The sequence below is a fragment of the Capsicum annuum genome, chromosome 5 (assembly GCF_002878395.1).
Source record: "Capsicum annuum cultivar UCD-10X-F1 chromosome 5, UCD10Xv1.1, whole genome shotgun sequence".
In the NCBI taxonomy this organism is placed as follows: Eukaryota; Viridiplantae; Streptophyta; class Magnoliopsida; order Solanales; family Solanaceae; genus Capsicum; species Capsicum annuum.
This window is the reverse complement of record NC_061115.1, coordinates 188,153,697-188,176,156: the sequence shown is the minus strand read 5'-3', so window position 1 is coordinate 188,176,156 and position 22,460 is coordinate 188,153,697. Positions and strand designations below refer to the sequence as shown.

At 32.2% G+C, this 22,460-nt stretch overlaps 1 protein-coding gene across 1 annotated transcript; it reads left to right on the top strand.

Annotated features, from left to right (window-relative positions):
• The first annotated feature begins 1,165 nt into the window (after window positions 1-1,165).
• Window positions 1,166-2,021, top strand: LOC107871992. The gene is made up of 3 exons (XM_047412219.1): window positions 1,166-1,477; window positions 1,575-1,666; window positions 1,769-2,021. The coding sequence occupies exons 1-3, from the start codon at window positions 1,166-1,168 to the stop codon at window positions 2,019-2,021; spliced, it is 657 nt and encodes a 218-aa protein (XP_047268175.1).
• The last annotated feature ends 20,439 nt before the right edge of the window (window positions 2,022-22,460 follow it).

Sequence of the window (22,460 nt, the reverse complement as noted above, 5' to 3'; positions counted from 1 at the left end):
TATGTATAATGTAGATTATACATTCAGATATATGTATAATATAACTGGGGCAGTTGCTGGAATAAATAATTTTTGTTTCTATTTTTAAGTTTAATACTTTTATTTCATACAATGACTAAGTTTTTATATTTTGATGCAGCTATGTATTGATTTGTCGTAACGGAGATTGCAAGTGGGTTATGAAGGCGTCTTGTATGAATGAATCGAAATTGTTTGTGATTAAAACATTTATTTTGGAGCATAGTTGCAGTCTTAGGGACCGAGTACTAAATAATGTGGTTGCAACAACTAATTTTGTGAGTGAATTTACTGCTTCAAAATTAATCAATCACAAAAGAATACACACCCTCGCTGACATTATCGAAGAGATGAAGGCTGTTTACGGAGTCGACATTAACTACATGAAAGCATGGCGCGCAAAAGAGAAGGCGATTGCGATGCTTAGAGGTGGACCAGCAAATGGATATAGAAAAATGCCCTGTTATATCTATATGTTGAACCAAGTGTATCCACAATCATACATTCGGATGCATAAAGCAGTAGATAACGAGTTTAAATAATTATTTATTGCATTGCGTTCGAGGATAAGTGGTTTTGAATTTTGTAGACCTGTTGTAGCTGTTGACAGGGCATATTTAAGCGATCCATATGAAGGAACATTTGTATCAGCAAGCACATTAGATGGTGCAGGTACTGTGCGTTCATGTTTTTTTGTACTCTTTTTTTGTTTTGTTATTTACTATATATTATATTAGCTTATACATTGATGTTTTATTTATAATGATTCATAAAGATTCTAAAATTAGCACCTTTATAGTTTACTAATTTTTGTTTTACAATGATTGCCTTGTTTAATTTATATTTAGGTTGTATTCTGCCATTAGCTTACGGTGTTGTTGATTCGGAGAATGACAACGCGTGGATTTGATTTTTTCAACAGTTTAGAGAGGCATTTGGTGAAAGAGAAAACATATGTGTTGTTTCAAACAAAAATGAAAGTATCATAAAAGGTGTAAGCATTGTTTATCCTAATGTCCCTTATCTAGCTTGTATATGGAATTTATGAAAAAACATTTTCACCCATTTTAGGAAAAGCAAAGATAGACTTAGTGACCTATATTATTCCATGGCTAAATATTATAAAAAAGAAGATTTTGAATATATTATGTCAAAGGTTGCTAAGGTTGATCAAAGAGTTAAGGAATATCTGGAGGAAGCTGGGTATGAAAAATTGGCTCGGTGTCACTCTCCTATGAATAGAGGTAGAATGATGACTTCAAATATAGCCAAATATATTAATGGATGTTTGGTTGAGGCTAGAAAACTTCCTATTCTAGGTTTCCTAGAAGAAATTAGAATCTTATTTGCTGCATGGAATTGTAAGAACAACAAAATTGCATCATACACAAATACAACTCTTGACAGAAGATTTGAAGAAATTCTTACTCATAATGGTGTTAAAGCTTTGCGGGTGACGGTATGTATTAGAATAATTATGGAACAGAAACTTTGTTTTACATTGTTTGTATATTAATATTTTTACATCTAAAACATATTATGCTTTTTGGTAACAGGTTAAGCCAGCACGGAGTTATCTTTATTGTTCTTATGATTCAGGACGAAGGTACATTGTAAATATTGAGCATGGCACGTGCAATTGTGGCCGGTATTAAATTGATGAAATACCTTGTCCACATGAAATTGCCGTATTAAAAAGTAAAAATATGGATGTAAAGGATTATTGTCGTTATTGCTCTGAATTGTACAGGACACAAACGATAGTGAAGACATATGAACTCCCGAAAGTTCCAATACCAGACAAGAAGGATTGGAATGTTCCAAGTTTTGTTGTTGATGAAGAAGTTTTGCCGCCCAAATATCGAAGACCTTCTGGTAGGCCAAAAAAAGGAAGGCATGTGAAATCAAGTGAATCACTGTCTTCAAATTCGAACAGCTGCGATAAATGTGGACAAGCCGACCACAATCGTAGGACTTACGGTTTCTTTCCAAAGAAATCATGATAAAGATAATATGTTTTTCTACATGCTGATGGTTTGATTGAGTTTAGTAGTATAATCATTTTAATTAGATTTTGTTGGAATGCTGGAACAATTAATATTAAGATTTTTGGTTGCTATTTGAGTTTCACTTGTTCAATTAATATTTAATAGCATAAGAACAGTTTGTGTAATTTTTCGTTTATCATATTTTGTAACCATATTAATGTAAGTTACAACTAATTGTTATATGTATTATGTAAACTGGGAAATATATCATTCACTTAAAAAAATATTGAAAGAAATATATGATGTAGCGTTATACTTTTTGTTGGTGAATTATGTTATACAGGAAAAAATGTCATTTTAATGACTCTTACTTATTACACATTATACGTTCATCTAAAGTATATTTTGTTCAGTTACGAATGTATAAATTAGATTATACATTTGTATTATTGTATGAAATAGTGTAATACTTTGTAAAAGTGATTGTGGTGAACTCTGTTTGTAAATTTTATTTAAGAAAAAAAAAAGTGTGACAACATGTATTATGTTATGTGTTACATATATTTAACGTATTAATATTAGTGCAATGTAGTTTTAACTTATAAGTAAATGTATGTTACAGTAAAAATATAATGTGTTCAAATGCAATGTTAGTATATTTTTATTTTTGTTTATACACGTCATAAAAAAAAAGGCAAACTCAATATCGACCAAGAAATAGTTTGTATAATTACAGTATTGTGTTAGAAAATGCAAATAAATTGATTCAAAAAAAGAAGATATCCATAAAATGTTCATTAACATTAAGAAAGTAATCCTGGAAATGTGTAACATTAACCACAAAAATAAGAAATAGTTCATTCAATGCCAATAATTAAAAAATGTTTCTACTCTAAAGTAACAATTGCACTTGCATCAATTTCTTCGATAACACTTTTCCTTGGTTGAGATGGATCTCCATTATCACTCGTGTACCCTTCATTTTCCTTTTCCACTCCGTAATGCCATAGTAAGGAAGCATAGCATGCACGTTGACTTGCAACATCAAACCCACATGAATGAACTTGCAGTCCTTCACTTAATATTTTTGCATAGGCACACACAAAGACGCCACAGTCCCTTATTTCAAAAAAAAATGAAATAATAATCAGTACATCAATTATAACATTATTATACATGAAAAATAAACTATAATTTACTTACAAACTATCAGACGTTTGTTGTGGGATGTTTTTCACATAGTCAACATCAAATGGAATTTCATTTACAAGATTAGTTTACTGAGTGATCTTTCCTTTGTACGCTTCAAGTGATGGCCAGTCAGTTCACTCGGTCTTATCATAAAAGCCATTGTCTGACAAGTAAGTAGGAAGCATAACTGCAAGCTTTTGTATTTCAATTGGAGGTTCTTTTTTTCTTTTACTTGACAGTGAGTCATACACACGTATCAATCTTTCCTTCAAGACAATTACAACCAATACCTAACGAAATTCTTTACGCAGTTAATTGGAACATATACCTTATCAACCACATACTATGGTAATCCAACAGGCATACAGAATCTATGAATTATATTAGCAATAACATCTTCATTCTTAGCCACCATAATTGATTCTGCATAGTCTTGTTGCATCGATAGCTCAACTGCTGGTTCCGCTGGATAATAGCAAGTATGTGTCTTCTCAACATATGTTTTAAAGAAGCAGCTTGTCGTCGTATATCTATAATTATCACCCAGCTGAATCTTTGATTTCTTTCTCAAGTGGTAGAAGATCACATCTAAATACTATAAGTGAAAACATGGTAAAATAGTAAAAATGATTGAAAGAAATCAGTAGCTTCGACCTTACTTATTGATTAGATGTATGATATACAGCTATGCTGGAGTTACATGTTATTATACATGACATGTTGATTAAAGTTGAACAAATGCTAATGAAAAATACTGCATGTATGATATGTTATTATACATTGGCTAACTTGTATTATATGTTATTATACATTGGTTTAAATGTATGACATGTTATGGTGTTGTAGTATATTAAGTATCAGCAAAAGAAATTATGATATGGATAATATTTAGAATAGGTTACCTCATCGTTCTAGCATGTCTTGCATTCGGACATCAAGTAAAACTAATTCTTGGACTGTGGGTATGCAACGACAAAGTGCAATTGTCTGTAACTTAACCCAGAAGCATTTACTGGATAGTGGTTTTCTTTACTGGATAGTGGTTGTCTGTTTCTTTCCTGGAAAAACATCATTGATTACACATGACAATAACCGTTAATTTTAAGATGGAATAGTATTGTTAGGCAAAAAGATAATACCAAATTTCTTACTTGGCAGAATGAGTTTTCAGTAATCCTACGGCAATCCACTGGGAGTAATCAATCATCAATTCGTTCGGAAAATCTTGATTAATGGTGTACCCATTAAAAGCATACTTCTTCTTCTCCTCTTAATCAAAATCAACCGCATCCTTAGAGCCAGAACCATACTTTGAAATATATGGTGACCTTAAAACCCTGGACTTCTTTGTTTCTCTTTTGGCAGGTGATTTTGCTTTTGAGGATTGAAGCTCTCGAACCTGAGCATCAGGGAAGTCAGGTGAAATCTGACTGTTTGGAAGGTCCCAGTGTCTTTCAGTCATTTTATTTGAAGCACCAACATCCAATGACTTTGTAGTCGAAGGTGTTGACATACCAAATAAAATTGTATCTACAGCTACTTGTATTGAATCAGTTATTGTCCCACCAACTTCATCCTACGTGAACACATAAGGATTTGTAATGTATACATACAATATCTGAATGTGTAACTATATTAATGCTTACGACATTTATATTAGAAATCATGACAGCATCAATAACAGTAAAATTTGATATGCAGCAGAGAAAAAAATCAATGCATTCCAGTTGGTTCAAAGCCACAAAAAAAAAATTAATATGCAACAAAGAAAAAACATTAAGTCCCAGTACGTACTTTTACAAGGTCGAACGCGTAAATAGATATATTTTTGAAAAAAAAAGTATTAGGAACAAAAAAATACCTTCACATCTATTACATCAGTAGATTCCTGATTTTTCAAATTTACTTCATTAACATCTTCTTTAGAGGTTAGATTCACATCCTATATTAAATAACAATTATCGTGTATTAATATTTATTCAAAGTATAATATAAAAGATTGAGATGAAGTTTTACACCCGTGATAAGAAATTTCTATCTATAATGGGTGCATATGAATATATAAATATATCAGTAATAACAAACGATGTCATATGTTATCCACAAATGATTTTATAGCATTAATAACATAAAAATGATTGATGGTAATCATAAACTACAAGCTTTATGTTTATGAAAATGTTTGTATGTTGAATGTATGACTCTTCTTGATACATTCGATTGAATGTTTTATGTACATTTAACTGCCCTAATATGAAGAAGTTAGAAGAAACTACATGTGTATAGAAATTTATAGTAGTAATCAAATAATATTAGGGACATAAACATACCAGCAAATCTTCTACATCTGGAATATTCTTTTTTCCCAATTCTTCATCGCTACATTCTTCTTCATATGCCATAATCTCATCCTATTATTTATGTTATAATTATCATCATCTGTTATAATTATCATCATCCAAGTTGCATGAAGACAAAAATTTATATTTATCAAGACAATTGTTAAACAATGTGCGAAATATTGAAAGTGTCAAGATTGATACAACTTTATATTCAGTCGATAAGGTTAATATCCTTTTTTTCAACCAATAACAGAAGATACATTTATATAGACATATATTTTATATAAAAAAATAAATTTGATGTACAGAAAGATACCTCCAAAGCTTGCAAATCATAATAGTCCTCATTTTCAAAATCATCCTCACGACCTGCCTCTTTATCGGCCGCATTCACATCCTAAATTAAATAATAAGTCGCTTTAATGAACAGTTATTCATAAACTTGTTTTAGGTGATTCTAGAATGATGTTGTTTAAGCAATTGTAAATGACATGTATATTTATGAAGAGATTCATAAATAACATGTATTTTGCTGAAGGAAAAAGTAGTAAGTTTAATGTATAACTGATCATTATACATTCAAGTTAATGTATGATAAAAAATTAAACTGCCCAAATTTAGTACGTAACAAGTATTAAGGGAAAAAAATACCAGCAACTGTTGCTCTTCAAGAATGTGCTGCTTATTAGATTCTTCATCACGAGACACTTTCATATCGTTGAGTGATCCCTTATCATAGTCTTCATGCTGTATTAAAAAGAAATAACATTTGTTTTTGATAAGGTAATTATGTAGATTTATAGTAAACGAACAACATAATTGACAAAAAGTACCTGCATATCCTCCTTATGTGGTCTCTCATGTTTGTTGGATCCGTCTTCTTGACTTTGTTGTTGTTCATCAATTTGTCCTCCTATATAACACAAACAATCTGAATTTATGAACATTTCATCAACGTTATGCAAAATATAATAAAATTAAATTGTTATACCTGTGATTGCTTATTTGCTTCATTCTTCAATGCTTTGACGACCTCAGCAGGTATTTTTGATATTAGTGTAACCAATTCGACCATCTTTCTAGCAAACTTATCACGTAATAAAAAAAAAGTTAGTAGAAACACATCATGCTATTCAGAAAAAATGTATGATAAAGAAACTAAACTTACACATTTGTTGATGTAATTCTTTATTTCATCACCATCTAAACTTGATTTAAAAGTCCCTTCAGGCTGTGTGGAAGATGAAGGAACAGACTTGTGCTGGTGACTCTGAGGAGACACCCTAATTTCTCCATGATGATGATGTTTAATTTCAGACACACCAATTTCTCCCTTGTTTGTTGCATCCTTATGTGTTTCACGATACAAACCAGACCCATGATGTACTGCATGACCACGTCCAGATGTATCATCATCCATCACCGCTTGATTATCTTGCTCGAACATGACAGTCTTTCTTTTCTTCAAAGGTTGGTCAGGTGATACAGGCGAATGAAAAACCATCCTTTATGAGGATTTCCCACGGCGGTACAGTGCTGAAATCACCAAATTCTTCAGCAATGGTACCAACACGCTGTTCAAGTTCGACTACTGTCTTTTTTAACTTTCCAGAATTGAATGTTGAAGCATAAGTTTTTGGATCACACGTCTCAAAATCTTTTGAAAAGGACAAATCCAACCTATTAACTTCATCGACTGTAGGTTGTATATTCTTGTAAGAATGCTGGAAAGAATAATTTCAAAATAAAATATTTGCACATAAATAAAACGACTTGAATAAACAAAATAAGTACAAAGTTAAACAATTACCTTACTGAGCATGCCAGACATAAAAGATTCGTACTTAGGTTTTATACACTCCACCGACCAGTTTAGTATTCTGGGAATAGCATTTCTCTGACGGGCAACAGTTTTTTATTCTACCTCAGAGTAGCACTCAAACATCCAAACATTTAACGCGGATGACATTCCACCCAATGAATATAACTGTTTCGCAGTATTGAAATCCTGCTGCCAGGAACTCATTAACTTTTCAAATGTGACCTTCCCCCATGAAAAGTGAATGTACCGACCGTCCTCAACAATCTGAAAGTGCGCAACACTGATTGGTGCTTCCTTATGCTGAGAAAACATGAATGTATGAACAAAGAACAATATCGCCAGGTTCAGAGCATCTTCAGAATTATCAAAGTTTCCCATCTGCAGTCGTGCTATCAGTTTTGACTGAGTTATTACTCCTTTATTGTCGAGAAAATACCTCGACATCAACGCTGATTTAGATGATGAATTATAAATATAATCATCAATATTATCGGTAAACTTCAAACCGATAATAATGGTGAATTCAAGCATTTTGAATTTGAGGATTTTCCCTTGTACCCAAACATGAAGCTCGTCCTTGTTATCCTGCTGAATTTCAAGCATGAGTAGGCATTTTGAAATATGTCCTATCCAGTTGCACCGTGAAAAATCCAAAAATATTCCAAAAATCATATTTTTAAATACTCCCAGTATATCCTCTCCAAAATATTTCTTTATCTCTTTCCCAAAAACACAGTTACATAAGCTCCCCATATGCAATGGGTGTGGTGGGACTTTATCAATTTTGTATTTCATGCCCTGGAAAAAAACATAACATAATTACCTAACAGTTACTAATTGTATGATAGTCATTTATACTTTCATAACATAACTCAGTCCAACATTAAAGAATTGTTAGTCATGTATGAGAGTAACTTATAACTGTACAATTAAACTATTTAAATGTGTAATAATTTCAATCCAACATATACACTATAGTAACACATGTATGAGGTTAACTTATACATCTAAAATTAATATAAGTTGTTAGACATGTATGATGGTTACTTATTCATTAACTAAATCAGACTCACATTAAACAACAGTTAGTCAGGTGTGAGGGTTATTTATACATTGACAATTAATCTGTTTAAATGTATAATAATTTCAGTTCAACATATACACTGCAGTAACACATGTATGAGGTTAACTTATACATCTAAAATTAATATAAGCTGTTAGACATGTATGATGGTTACTTAATCATTAACAAATCACTTGCATTAATGTATAATAAAGTACAGCCCTAACCATTCTATCGATACACATGTATGATTGTTACTTATACATCTAATAAATACTTATTATACTAAAAAAGAAACTACATCTAAACATGTATGAGGGTAACTTATATACATAAAATTTTCAAAGAGTACCATAATTAAACAACATATACAAATGTATGATGGTTATGCATATATCTAACAATTTATGTCAGACCAAGACATAAACAAAAACTACACATGTATGGGGGTAACTTATACATTTCAAAAATTAATATCAACTTTATTATAATGTATAACCTTTAGAATAATATTTCAGAACAACTATATTATACATTCCTGTGATGAAACACTAATGTATCGTGTCTTATTATACATGTGTCAAATTATACATACACTCATAATAAATACCTTCAGCAGACGTGGTCGTTCGGAATCATCAAATTTCTTTTTACTTTCTTTTGAAGTAAACTTCTTCGATTTAGAAGTATCCTTATCCCTCAATTTCTTCATTGTAACGGGGTCGTTTCTGTGCTTTGAGCGATTCTCTGCCCAATCAGGATCCTGTTCATCAAATGTAGCAGGAACAATCCAAGTGGAATATCTTCTACAGTTGTATCTAACTGAGTAATTCCTAAACTAAAACTTGGAGGATTATTAATTACCAATTAATGCTATTTTAACTTAACAGTATTGTTAAATCGAACTACAAAATAAGAAAATCAAAGATCTAACTTGTACCATATGAAAAATAACGAAAAAATGAACTACTAAACTTGAATAAGATTGAACAATACTATAATTTGAACATACAAAAAAACCAAAAACGGAAAACCCCTGAATTGGTAAAGTTGAACAAAAAAAAATCAAAAAAATTAATGAAGTAAAATATTTAAAATAATTAACTGTTGAATAACTTACAATTTGATAACCACAAGTAGAGGTTACTTCAACTATGCCGTAAAAGAGGGGTTTCAAAAATGGAGTAAAAATCGGCTTGATAAATGGGAGCATTAGGGAGTCAAAGACGGAAGCCAAAAATCGGTTGTTACATGTATAATATTGATGAGAGAGAAACTTCCAAATAAAGAGATTTTTGTAATTATTATGGGATTTGTGTAATTACTTTACCAATTGGGGATTTTTTGTAATTATGTAACTTAAATTTGTGTATATATGTATTTTTTAGTATTTTTAATTTAGCTAATTTAATTTAAAATCTAGCCAAATCAAAAATTAATTTATCAATTGTATCACAGTTGTAATCTAATTAATTTCAATTGTGGCCATATTCAATTAATTGACTAAATTGAATTAAAATTCAAAATAAATTAATAATTAGTTTAATCCCGAGTTTCTTGATTTAATAAAGTCAAATAAATATTTTATTTTTTTGTTTTATTTTATTTTCAAAATAAATTATTTTGAGGCTAAATTATTTTTAAATTAAAATTTTAACCGTTTGAATCAATTTTTGAGATAACCCTAAATTAAAATTCAATTTTTCATCAAATAGTTATTTAAATAACAAAATCATATACTTTTGTATGAGTGAATAAGAAACATATAATCGTTACTAAAAATGACAAAATCACCTAGATAAATGCTTTGAAAATCTTTTATTAAAATAAAATAAATATTTGGATTTTATTTAAAATCAAAGAAACTCAAAATCGAACTTAATCGTGGAGGGCAAAAATTAGGTGTCAACACATCCTACACCATTCCATAATTTCTTCCCCCAAAAGGAAAAAAATAACCAAATCCATAACAACTTTGACACCTCTCATAACAAAAATAACAACTTCCTACCCCACCCCCTACGCCTACCCATGTCACCTTACTCTATCCCCCACGTTTTGGTTTTTACACTCAATAGAATTCATATACAGACACAGTAGAACACAAATACACATACCACAACAAAAAGAAAAAGATTGCCTCAAGATTATACACACACACCGCCATACATACGCACATGGAGCTTACTATATAAAGGGATAATTATCACACATAGCAAATCACACACACACACAACTACCAGAACACTCTAATACATACCCACACAACAATAATACAACCACACACTCAACACCCACCCACCATCGAAAATACACTATACACACACACGTGAAATTGAGAGAGAATAGAGAGAAAAACAGGGGGAGATCGAGGAAGAAAAACACTTAAAAAAAATGGGAGAAGCCAGGCAGGGAAAGAGATATTTCAGAAAATTCTCGTCGAAAAACGACATCCTCGGTGAAGCCCGACCCATTTTCTGTTGTTCACTACCCAAACTGACCAAAACCCGACCCATTTCTATCAAAGTCCATCAGAAAAAATTGATTAAACCAATCCCGAAAGCTTTTCTATTCTTTGGTTGCAAAGTCCACCGAAAATGACCCATCTCTACCGAAAAAGCTCACCGAAGCTCCAGCTAAGCCTCCACGGGTCCAATAAAAAATCCAACATATTATTTTTTTATTGAAACTCATAATTGCGTTGAATCCATCAACACATTGAGCTAAGAATCTCAAGCGTTCGATTTGGATTTAAATTTGGTCAATATCGCCGAGAAGTTTTAGGTTCTTTGGGAGTTAGAATTGTTGGATTTTTCTATTTAGGAATTCTGTGTTTGTTCGAGGTTGAATTCAATCGGAGTGGAGTTTGTTCGTTATTGAGCTTCTATTCGAGGTTTGTTGGCGTGGATTTTGTCTTTGTATTTGAATAATATTTGAGTTCGAAAGCTTCAAATTGAGATCCAATTCTACTCCTTCCATTTTTTTATTTCATTGTTGATGATATTTGGTGCATTAGATTGAATATTTTTTTGGTTGATCTCAGTTGGTGATGAATAATTGCTTGTGTTGATGCATTGTTAATTTACTTGGTTATGAATTATGATGAAATGATATCTCATTAGGGAATTAAAATCATGTTACTTGGGAATGAATTAGGGAAAAGGAATTGATCTCAATAAAAGTTAACGTGGATTAATTTAGGTTTATTGATGTTGGTTTACTTCGATTTAAGCATTGATGTCGTATTCAAATATTTGTTGAATGGTTTGTCTTATCACATTTGGATCAATTGTATTCATTTGGACGGGGAATGCCTCTAGATTGTTGTATTGTTTTATCCGAGGAATGCCCCGATGGAGTTGTACTCGAAGAAGGCGCGTGATCAAAGCCCGAGGCACCGGGTGGAGCGTACTTTAGGATTAGTGTAAGATAGCGTAGATTTATGTTTCAGTACCTTTATATTTTGGGTCGGTAATAAATTGGACTAGACACTATTTTGAAGTTTTGGATTATTTGATTGCTTGTTTTCTTGTTGCGTGTTTTGTTTGGTTTATACATTTTATAGTATCATACTAGCCGATATAGTTCATGGAGCAACCGTGGTCAAACCACGGTATCAATGGGTGCTTAACACCTTCCCACCGGTCAACAGAATTCCTTAACCAGAATCTCTGTTTGTAGATCAGTTTTTAGAGTCAAACCGTGTTGAAAAGGATTTTCAAAGGTGACTTGGCACACCAGATTTATGTCAAGTGGAGACTCTGAGTTTTGATTGTTAAAGTCCTTTTTGATACAAACTTTATCTTTTATCACTTCATAATAAAACCCTTTTCAAACTTAAAATCAGATCTTTTGGTAAAAAAGAGGTATGACTGGGTTCATACCCGATACGAAAAGAGACTTCCTCCTACTTTCTTCTTCTCTATCCATCTACCATGTAATATTTGAAAGGGGTTTTGCCTTTGTCATACTCGGTGATGAATCTAAGCAAAGGCGCAATTTGCGGTGTCTCCTGCTTGATTTTGAATTGCTTAAGGACTTTGCCAAGATTATAAGGTTTTGTCCCCCTGAGACCTGGGAGTTCTAGAAAAGGCCATTCGCCCCCTCAAGTGATGCACTTCCCCGAGTAAAGATATCTGATGTACCACTGGACGTTGTCATCTCTCAATTCCCCAAAAACCTTAAACCAAAATTCTGGAGAGGCCTTTCTCTTAAACCTGTGTAAGAACAACCACATGCCATGCGATGATACAAGATCCACCCTTGTCCGAGGGTCTGGCTACTCCATTCTATGATTTTTCACTAAGCGTGTCATCTTCCACCATTGCAAGATGAGGTTGCAACCTTGAAAGAAATGATCCTCAGCTTGACACCTTCCCAAAGCCCGATATATTTCAGCTACAATCATGGGAGCTAAGTTGTGGGATACCTTTTTGAAACCGTAATCCATTCATTAGAAGAGCATGTGTGTCACCATAACCACTCTAGGATGAATGGTGTCATTTACTCCTTGTGGGAGCACCATAGTTCCGAGTAGGCCCACTGCAAACGCAAATACTCTTGGATTGGATTAAATCAATATATATTTTCTTCAACACATAAATATGATTTGTCTGTAATTGACTCGGGGTCAATAAATGTAGGGTGAGTTTTCTAATGGTCCCAATATCCCCTCGGATATAGCGTCGTCCTAGGCTCGTGCCTAAAAGAGGATTTTGGTTTCACTCTATCCTAGGTGTCTAGAGTGGGTTTAAATCAGGTTCCCAAGCGGATGACTTGGGTTTGGAAATACGAACAGCCATCGGATGCCTCACGTTCAGATAAATTATCATATTTCTAACACTTTATTTAGAGTTGAACAACAGGGGTCGGGACATCCATGAAACTCCAAGGCAGTTTAATAATCATCATGCGGAATTATGTCATGAAATGCAACAGTTAAGTTTTTGCAGAATTTAAACATATAAGCACATAAACAGTTTAAATAATTAGTGAAAAGGTATATTCAAACTTTTGGTTAGAACCTAGTTGAATTCCGCAGCAGAGTTGCCATTTCTATTTTGCAGAGAAATGACTATCGAGTTTTTCACAAGTTCAAATACTTTCGAAAAAGTTTTTCAACTCGAGAATAGAGTTACCACTTAATTTATTTAGAAAAATGAAGAAAACCTTTATAAATTACCCAAATGATTCAAAACAGAAAAAATCATTTAAGTTTTGAAATTCTTGGTAAGTAGTTCTCATTAACATTTTAGGAAGGTTTTTAAGGCACCTAAAATATCCGCTAACTTGCAGTTATCCGGACTATTTAAAATGATTCTTTTGACTAACTTCTAAAAAAATTGATTGCTGAAAAGAAATTGATTAAGGAATATTTTTTGAGGTTTATGCAAATCCAATTTTTAACGACTTTGTAGGAAATTTGACTAGTTCTAAGCAAATTAAAGTCAAATAGTAAATAAGCACAGAAAAAGAAGGAAGGCGGGAGAAACAAGTGATTTAGGCCCTTAAGCCCAAATCTATCAACCCTGTCCTAATCTAATTGGGCTTTTGGACCATCTTCACCTGTCCTAATCTAGATATTGGGCTTTGGCCCATAACCTGTCCTAAACTATCTTTTCGGACCTTTTGGCCCATAATAGACTTCGCATGTATTAATTTATAATTTTGGCTTTGAGGCCTAAATGAATGAATAAATAAGTAACTAGATGCATAATGATAAATAAATCTATAAATGAAATGAGACTTTTTATGTCTCTTATCTACTTTAAAAATGGACTTTAACCGCATTTTCTCCTATCGACGACAACTTCTTTCTCCAATAATCAGGCTAGTTTGATAGGCTCGACTCGAAATAAAAATGGTCCACGTTGTCCCACCGTCGAAATGCACATGAGAAGAGTCCATTTTGAACTCAACATTTTACATGTTAAACAAAGAAGAAAAGGAGAAAGATTAGAATCTATCCAGCAAGTATTCATTTAACAGCTAATTTTATAGACTAAGCACACACATTCATCAAAATGAATCACTTAGGTTAAGCACACACATTCATCAAAATGAATCACTTAGGTTAAATAAGAGCCTACAAGATTAACATTCCTAATCATCCAAAAGGAGACATAAAGACTACAATTTCTAAGAAATAAGGATTGTAATTTCTAAATATCAAACATGGTTGCGTATTAATGAGATCAAAATTCCAAAAGAAATCAAAAGAGGGATATTTAGGATGCAGCAAGATGCAATCATTTTGGTAAGCCGAACTCATATGCAATTTGAAAGTAATAACAAATTTCAAAGATTCTAAATTTTAAATTAAATAAAAATAAAAACAACACTTTAGGGCATAGAGACAGCTTCAAACAAAGACGAAGAAAAGCAAAACACCAAGACTGAAATGAACTTTTTAGCACATAGAGAAACATTAGCATATTCTTATTTAACAGTATAAGAGTGAACTAGAGCGAACTTCATAAAAATGCACAATTTTTTACAATTTAGCTCAACATAAATGCTCAGATTAAACTTTTGACTAAAAAACTCAAATTCTAAAGCAAGCTTAGATAGTGCCTTAGAAGAGACAAATTAGCTGACTAAGATTATTCCACCTCCTTCCTCTCTTTTGCGAGATCAAACAAAACTTCGCATAAGGTCATCGAGGGATCCTCGGGTTACAATTTTTGACTTATAAACCGACTCTATCTTTTCCATTGACATTATCGGTCAAGGAACACTTAGGAGCGATCCGACTATACATTAAAAAGGAAAACTTGCACAACTAAAGCAATTTTCCAAAGAACTGAAAAAAGCAACGATTAATCCTCAAACAAAGGGATCTTCGGGTTGAAATTTTTGGCTTATAGACCGACTCCATCTTTTTCGTTGACATTAAGGGTCAAGGAACACTTGGGAGCGATCCAACTATACATCAAAGAGGAAAACTTGCACAACTAAAGCAATTTTCCAAAGGACTATAAATGAACCCAAATTAAAACAATAAAATCGAAACCACAACGAGCAATGATTAAGCCACGCACAAAGGGATCTTCGGGTTGAAATTTTTTGCTTGTAGATCTACTCCATCTTTTTCATTGACATTAAGGGTCAAGGAACACTTGGGAGCAATCCGACTATACATCAAAGAGGAAAACTTGCACAACTAAAGCAATTTATCAAAGAACTAAAAATGAACCTGAATTAAAATAGCAAAATCGAAATCACAACAAGCAACGATTAAATCACAAACAAAGGGATCTTCAGGTTGAAATTTTTGGCTTATAAAACGACTTCATCTTTTCCATTGACATTAAGGGTCAAGGAAAATTTAAGAGCAATCCGACTCTACATCAAAGAGGAAAACTTGTACAGCTAGAGAAATTTTCCAAGGAACTAAAAATAAACCCGAACTAAAATAACAAAATCGAAACGACAACGAGCAACGATTAAGCCACAAACAACATACTAGAACTAAAAAATAAAGCTTTTGCACTAGATTGACAAAACTAAGTGAAATTACAACCCACAAACATAACAAAATATCTTTTGAGTTATATTCCCACAATAATCTAAAACATTACTACATGAAAATAAAATAAAAATCAACACGAATGATAATGCAAAGCAACTTCAATCGAAATAACAAGATAAAGATAATTATCAAAAGAAAATCCTATGGCCATCAAAGTCTCTACAACAAATAATCCTAGCCTCACTCACGATTGCCACTAAACAAGTATTGCTACGGAGAAAGAGATGAAGAAGAAATTGGTGATAGCAAATAAAAGAGATAGGCGCATTCATCTTTTTCAAGACAGCAAAATGAGACTACGAGTTTCGTCAAAATCAACCACCACCAAAAACCATCACCATCAACTCAAAAACCTTGATTGGCCGACCAATTTTATGAAATAAATTTTTTTTACTAAAAAAAATAACTATATTGGTCAAAAGGTTTTTTCCTTCTCAAGACTTGGTTGTTCTTACTCCAAAATAAGTTATTTATAGACGAATTTTGGGAACCCAATTCCATTTCCACCAATGTGGGATAAGAAATTTTAAGGGCATTTTAGGAAGAGGATAAGGGGATGAGTTGTATTTTACAAGTTGGTACGGATTTGAAAATTCTAATTCATGGAATCTTGCTGAGCTGTTGCGATTGTCGTTGAATCGAGTCGGATTTGGGTTCGCCAGGTCGGGTCAACGTTCGTGGAATTTTGTCATATTTGGATTTGGGTTATCGTTGTACATTGTTGTTTGATGTTTCTACGTGGTTTCAGGTCTTGGGTCACGGGTCGGTTTCGGATCAAACCATCGGTCGTTGGTGTTTATAGAATTATTGTGGTACCTGACATTATTGGTGTTGTATGCTGATTGTTTTGCGTTGCTGCTATTGTATGTTATGTTGAAGAAGGATGAGAGAGGAATTGGGCTGGGTAGGGTCATTTTTTGGACGGGTCAAATGAGTGGCTAGGCTGATTTAAGGTTGATGGGTTGTTGATTGTTTGTTTGTTGTTGTTGGGTTAATTTGGGATCAAAAGGGTTGGTTTTGTTATGGAGTGGGCTGAAATTGGGGTTATTTAAAATAATCTTAATTAGATTAAGGGTTTACAAATTTAGGTTATTTATTACATTAGCCTAACCATTAGAATTTAGCCAATTGAATTTAAATTTTAGCCCAATTAAAAATTAATTGACCAATTACATTGTAATTATGGCCAATCACTTACAATTAAGGTCTAATTTAATAGTTTAGCTAAATTGAAACAACGTTTGAAACAAATTAACAATCGATTTAATCCCGAGTTTCTTGATTTCATAAAATTAAAGATATATGTTTTTTAAAATAAACCATTTTTAGAACAAATTATACTTCAAATGAGATCTTAACCTTTTGAATTAATTTTCAAGATAATTCTTTGATTAAAATATGATATTTTATAAAATAACTATTTAAGTAACTAAATTATATGATTTTCGTATAATTGAATACTACAATATATAATCGTTACTTAAAAATGACAAAATTTTCTAAATAAATACTTTAAAACGCTTTTATTTCGGACAAAATAATTATTGTAATTTTATTTAAAATCAAAGAATCTTGAAATTAAATTTAGTTGTGGAGGACAAACATTAGGTGTCAACAAGTAGTAAGTTAGGTTTGATAGAGGGTGTTCTTAGTAATCTAGATAGTAGGGTCTTGCATTGAGGAAGGTTAACAAAGCGTAAATCTAAAGTTGGGATTAATAGTAACCTAAGGAATTCTAGGCGACCTATGAGCGTAAGTAAGGGAAATAGGGTTTAGGGGACAACCTAGTGGCAGAGTAAGTGGCAGAATAGACAAGTTTGATAAGAGTCTTAGAGTGAGCAGGGTAAGGTTAGTAATGTTAGGTATGAGAAATTCGATAGAAGTATTTAAGAGGAAATTTGAGAGCGAGGTTGGAAACACGAGTGTGAGTTGTAGATAGAGAAGGTTAGAAATGACATCTAGGTAAAACCACTGTAATCTCGTAGGGAGTGGTGTGTATGAATACTAAATGTATGTACCTAGAGATAGGTACGGAAATAGGATTGATGTTTCTATGATTCCATATGAACTAGTGATGTGTGATAATTTTGGACACTGCTTGCGATTATTTGTTGCATCACATATTCATACATGTTGATGTTATTGAGTTGATGATGATGGTGATATACAACTCGCGATGTTATAAGGTTGGGGATGATGAAGATGTCGATGAGAATGAGAAGATAAAAAGGTGATGACATATCTTACACACATGCATTCATTCAAATGTGTTAAACATTCAATGATGTTTAAATATATATGTTGTTGGTTCCTTGAGTGGAACAACCTGTTGGCAGTGATGATGGAATATGGTAGCAAATCATGAATACCAGGTACGCCCTAGCTCAAGTTTAATGCTTAAATATCCTAAGTGTATAGTTATATAGGCGGGATATACAATAGTGTCTCCCCTCCAGGGTTGACAATGACATAAGTGCCTTAGTAGCTGTAAATTTCATAATGCATTGCATTAGTCGAGTGCCGAGAAGATTCAATCTAATTATGGTTACGTTAGGTCCTAATTTTGTAAAGTATGAGAGTAGGCCTCGAGTTAGGGGTGTGCATCGGTTGGTTCGGTTCGATTTTATATATTATTGGTTCGATTTATCTATTTTTGATTTTTAAATATACTAAACCAATAACCAAATCAATAAGATATTTTTATCGATTTTTAGTCCTTAATTGTTCGATTTTTGGTTTAACCAATAAGAAAATACTCATAAAATAAAAATAGTAGTATAACTAACATGAAAAGAAACCAAATCTTAGTGGCAACCAAATATCCTAAATGATGTGTTTTAGTTTACAAGAATCTTCAAGTTTGAACTAAATGTTGTTAAGAGAAATTAAGAGTTTAAAGAATTGAAACAATAGCCTTGTTAATTTATTGAAAATAAAGAGAAATATATAATAAGTCATATATAAATATATGTAAGCAGGTATAAAATAGTAATTTAGTTTATTGGTTTACCCAATAACCCAATAAGAGAAAATCAAAACTGAACCAATAACCCAATATTTTTTTTTATAAAATTATTAAAAAATCGTTAATCCAACAAAAATCAATATCATTTTTATCGGTTTGGTTTATTGATCGGTTCGATTTTTGTACACCCCTACCTAGAGTGGTCTAGAAATTGCAAAAATCAGAGTAATGAGTGAGGAAAGGTTTAAAAAGTGTAAGTTAGACTGGATTGTCAAAGGACAAAGATATAAAAAAATATTAAATGACAGGTAGGTCACAGAGGTGATAAAAGTGTAGAGTTAATAAATTCATAATTTGAGAATTTGAACCGAAACTTTACTTGGTGCTATGATTTTTTCCTATTTGCTTTTAATGTTATTTTTTTTAAGCCTAATCGGCCGATGATGTCTATCGATATGCGTGATGATGCATATTGATATGTTTGGTTATACTGATGTTATACTTGCTATATCTTCAATCGGAGATATAGCCATGGTACAGGTAAGTTAGGGCTTCTATAGCAGCTATGACGATCACTCTACAACAGCTCAAGCCTTCTCCATTCTGCATGAATGTTGAGTCATGGATTTTCTTGTTCCTTGTCTAATGCTCTCGTACCGGTTCAGGCTAGTTTCTGAAAATTCATTGTGGATTATTTTCGCATTACTTTTACCTATCAAATATATTAAGCTATAATTATATATGTACGAGTTAACCAAGTTATGTTGTTGGAAATGAATTGTTCTAACTTCTGCATTAAATGAATGATTGGTTAGTAAGAATTCTCCTATTTGGGGTGGGTGTTAGGTAGATGCCCACACTATCCGTGAGCTGAATTGTGACATAATTTTTTTAAAAAAAAATAGGATGTGCTTGGGCTTGTTCCGCCCAAGAAAATACAGGAAATTACATGTCATAAACCCAAATGTGGGTGGTTTTAGATTTTTGATCCCAATAAGAAAAGTCTTTAAAAACTAGTCTTCATTCCTTTTTAAGTATTGTACAAGTACAATTTTGCTCCTCTACACCTCAAATATATTTTTAAACTTTTCATATTCATTTGTCTCTTAAATTCTATTTTTTATTATTTCACTTTTTTTATTTTTTTATTTAATTCTATTTTCATTATTTAATTCATTTGTCTCAACCTTTTGTTTTTTCTCTTTTTTTTTTCTCAAGCATTATCTATTTCTTCATTTTTTTCTTTTTTTTTAATTCATTTGTCTTTAACCTTTATTTTTTATTTTTATTATTTCTCTGTTTTTCCTGATTTTTCTCAAATACCCCATCTACACCTCAAATATTTTAAAACTTTTCATACTCATTTGTCTCTCATGTTTTATTTTTAATTTTAAATTTTTTCCTTTAATTTTATTTCATGTTTTAATTTATTTGTCTCAACCTTTATTTTTTTCTTCTTTTTTCTCAAGCACTATCTATTTCTTCCTTTTTTAGTATAGTACAAATACAATTTTGTCCTCTACACCTCAAATATTTTTAACTTTTCATACTCATTTGTCTCTCGAATTCTATTTTTATTTTTATTTTTTTCTTTAATTATATTTTTATGTTTTAATTCATTTGTCTCAACCTTTATTTTTTTCTCTTTTTTCTTTTTTCTCAAACATTATCTATTTCTTCATTTCTTCTTTTTCTTTCTAATTTATTTGTCTCAACCTTTATTTTCCTTTTATTTCTGATTTTTATCGTTTCTCTTTTTCCCCCCATTTTCTCAAACTTTATTTTTATTTTTTCCTTTCATTTTTATTTTTCTCAATTTTTTAAATTCTTCGCTTTTTTATTAATATTTATTTTTATTCTTGCTTTTTTTTTCTCAATCTTTTTTTTTATTTCTCTATCTTGCTTGATCGCTTTTTTTTTTCTCAACTTTTATTTTATTTTGCTAATAAATAAAAAAAATTGGATAATCAGCAAAGAATCTTCTTTTTTTGACATCAAAGCAAATTTAAGGGCATGAAAACATAACGTGGTAGAGTCAACTCTTGCCCGTGAGGCATAATTTGTTGTTTGAAAGTCCTTGAGCTAAGTTTTGCCTCTAAGGCAATAGTTGTAGAACATCTCATAAATGAAAATATAACGTGGTAAAGTTAACTCTTGCCCGTGGGGTATAATTTGTAGTTTGAAGTCCTTGAGCCAAGTCATGCCTCTAAGGCAATAGTTGTAGAACATCTCATAAATGAAAACATAATGTGGCAGAGTCAACTCAGAACATCTCATAAATGAAAATATAACGTGGTAAAGTTAACTCTTGCCCGTGAAACATAATTTGTAGTTTGAAAGTCCTTGAGCAAAGTCTTGCCCCTAAGGCAATAGTTGTGGAACATCTCATAAATGAAAATATAATGTGGTAGTGTCAACTCTTTCTCGTGGGGCATAATTTGTAGTTTGAAAGTCCTTGATCTAAGTCTTGCCTCTAAGCCAATAGTTGTATAACATCTCATAAATGAAAACATAACGTGGTAGAGTCAACTCTTGCCCGTGGGGCATAATTTGTAGTTTGAAAGTCCTTGAGCCAAGTTTATCCTCTAAGGCAATAGTTGTAGAACATCTCATAAATGAAAACATAACGTGGTAGAGTCAACTCTTTCCCGTAGGGCATAATTTGTAGTTTGAAAGTCCTTGAGCTAAGTCTTGCCTCTAAGGCAATAGTTGTAGAACATCTCATAAATGAAAACATAATTTGGTAGAGTCAACTCTTGCCCGTGAAGCATAATTTGTAGTTTGAAAGTTCTTGAACCAAGTCTTACCTCTAAGGCAATAGTTGTAGAACATCTCATAAATGAAAACATAACGTGAAAAAGTTAACTCTTGCCCATGGGGAATAATTTGTAATTTGAAAGTTCTTGAGCTAAGTCCTCCCTCTAAGAAAATAGTTGTAGAACATCTCATAAATGAAAATATAACGTGGTAGAGTCAACTCTTGTACGTGGGGCATAATTTGTAGTTTGAAAGTCCTTGAGCTAAGTCTTGCCTCTAAGGAAATATTTATAGAATATCTCATAAATGAAAACATAACGTGGTAGAGTCAACTCTTGCCCGTGGGGCATAATTTATTGTTTGAAAGTCCTTGATCTAAGTCTTGCCTCTAAGACAATAGTTGTAGAACATCTCATAGATGAAAAACATAATGTGGTAGAGTCAACACTTGCCCGTGGGGCATAATTTATTATTTGAAAGTCCTTGAGCTAAGTCTTGCCTCTAAGACAATAGTTATAGAACATCTCATAAATAAAAATATAACGTGGTAGAGTTAACTCTTGTGCGTGGGGCATAATTTGTAGTTTGAAAGTTCTTGAGCTAAGTCTTGCCTCTAAGAAAATAGTTGTAGAACATCTCATAAATGAAAACATAATGTGGTAGAGTCAACTCTTGCCCGTGGGGCATAATTTGTTGTTTGAAAGTCCTTGATCTAAGTCCTGCCTCTAAAACAATAGTTGTAGAACATCTCATAAATAAAAACATAACGTGGTAGAGTCAACT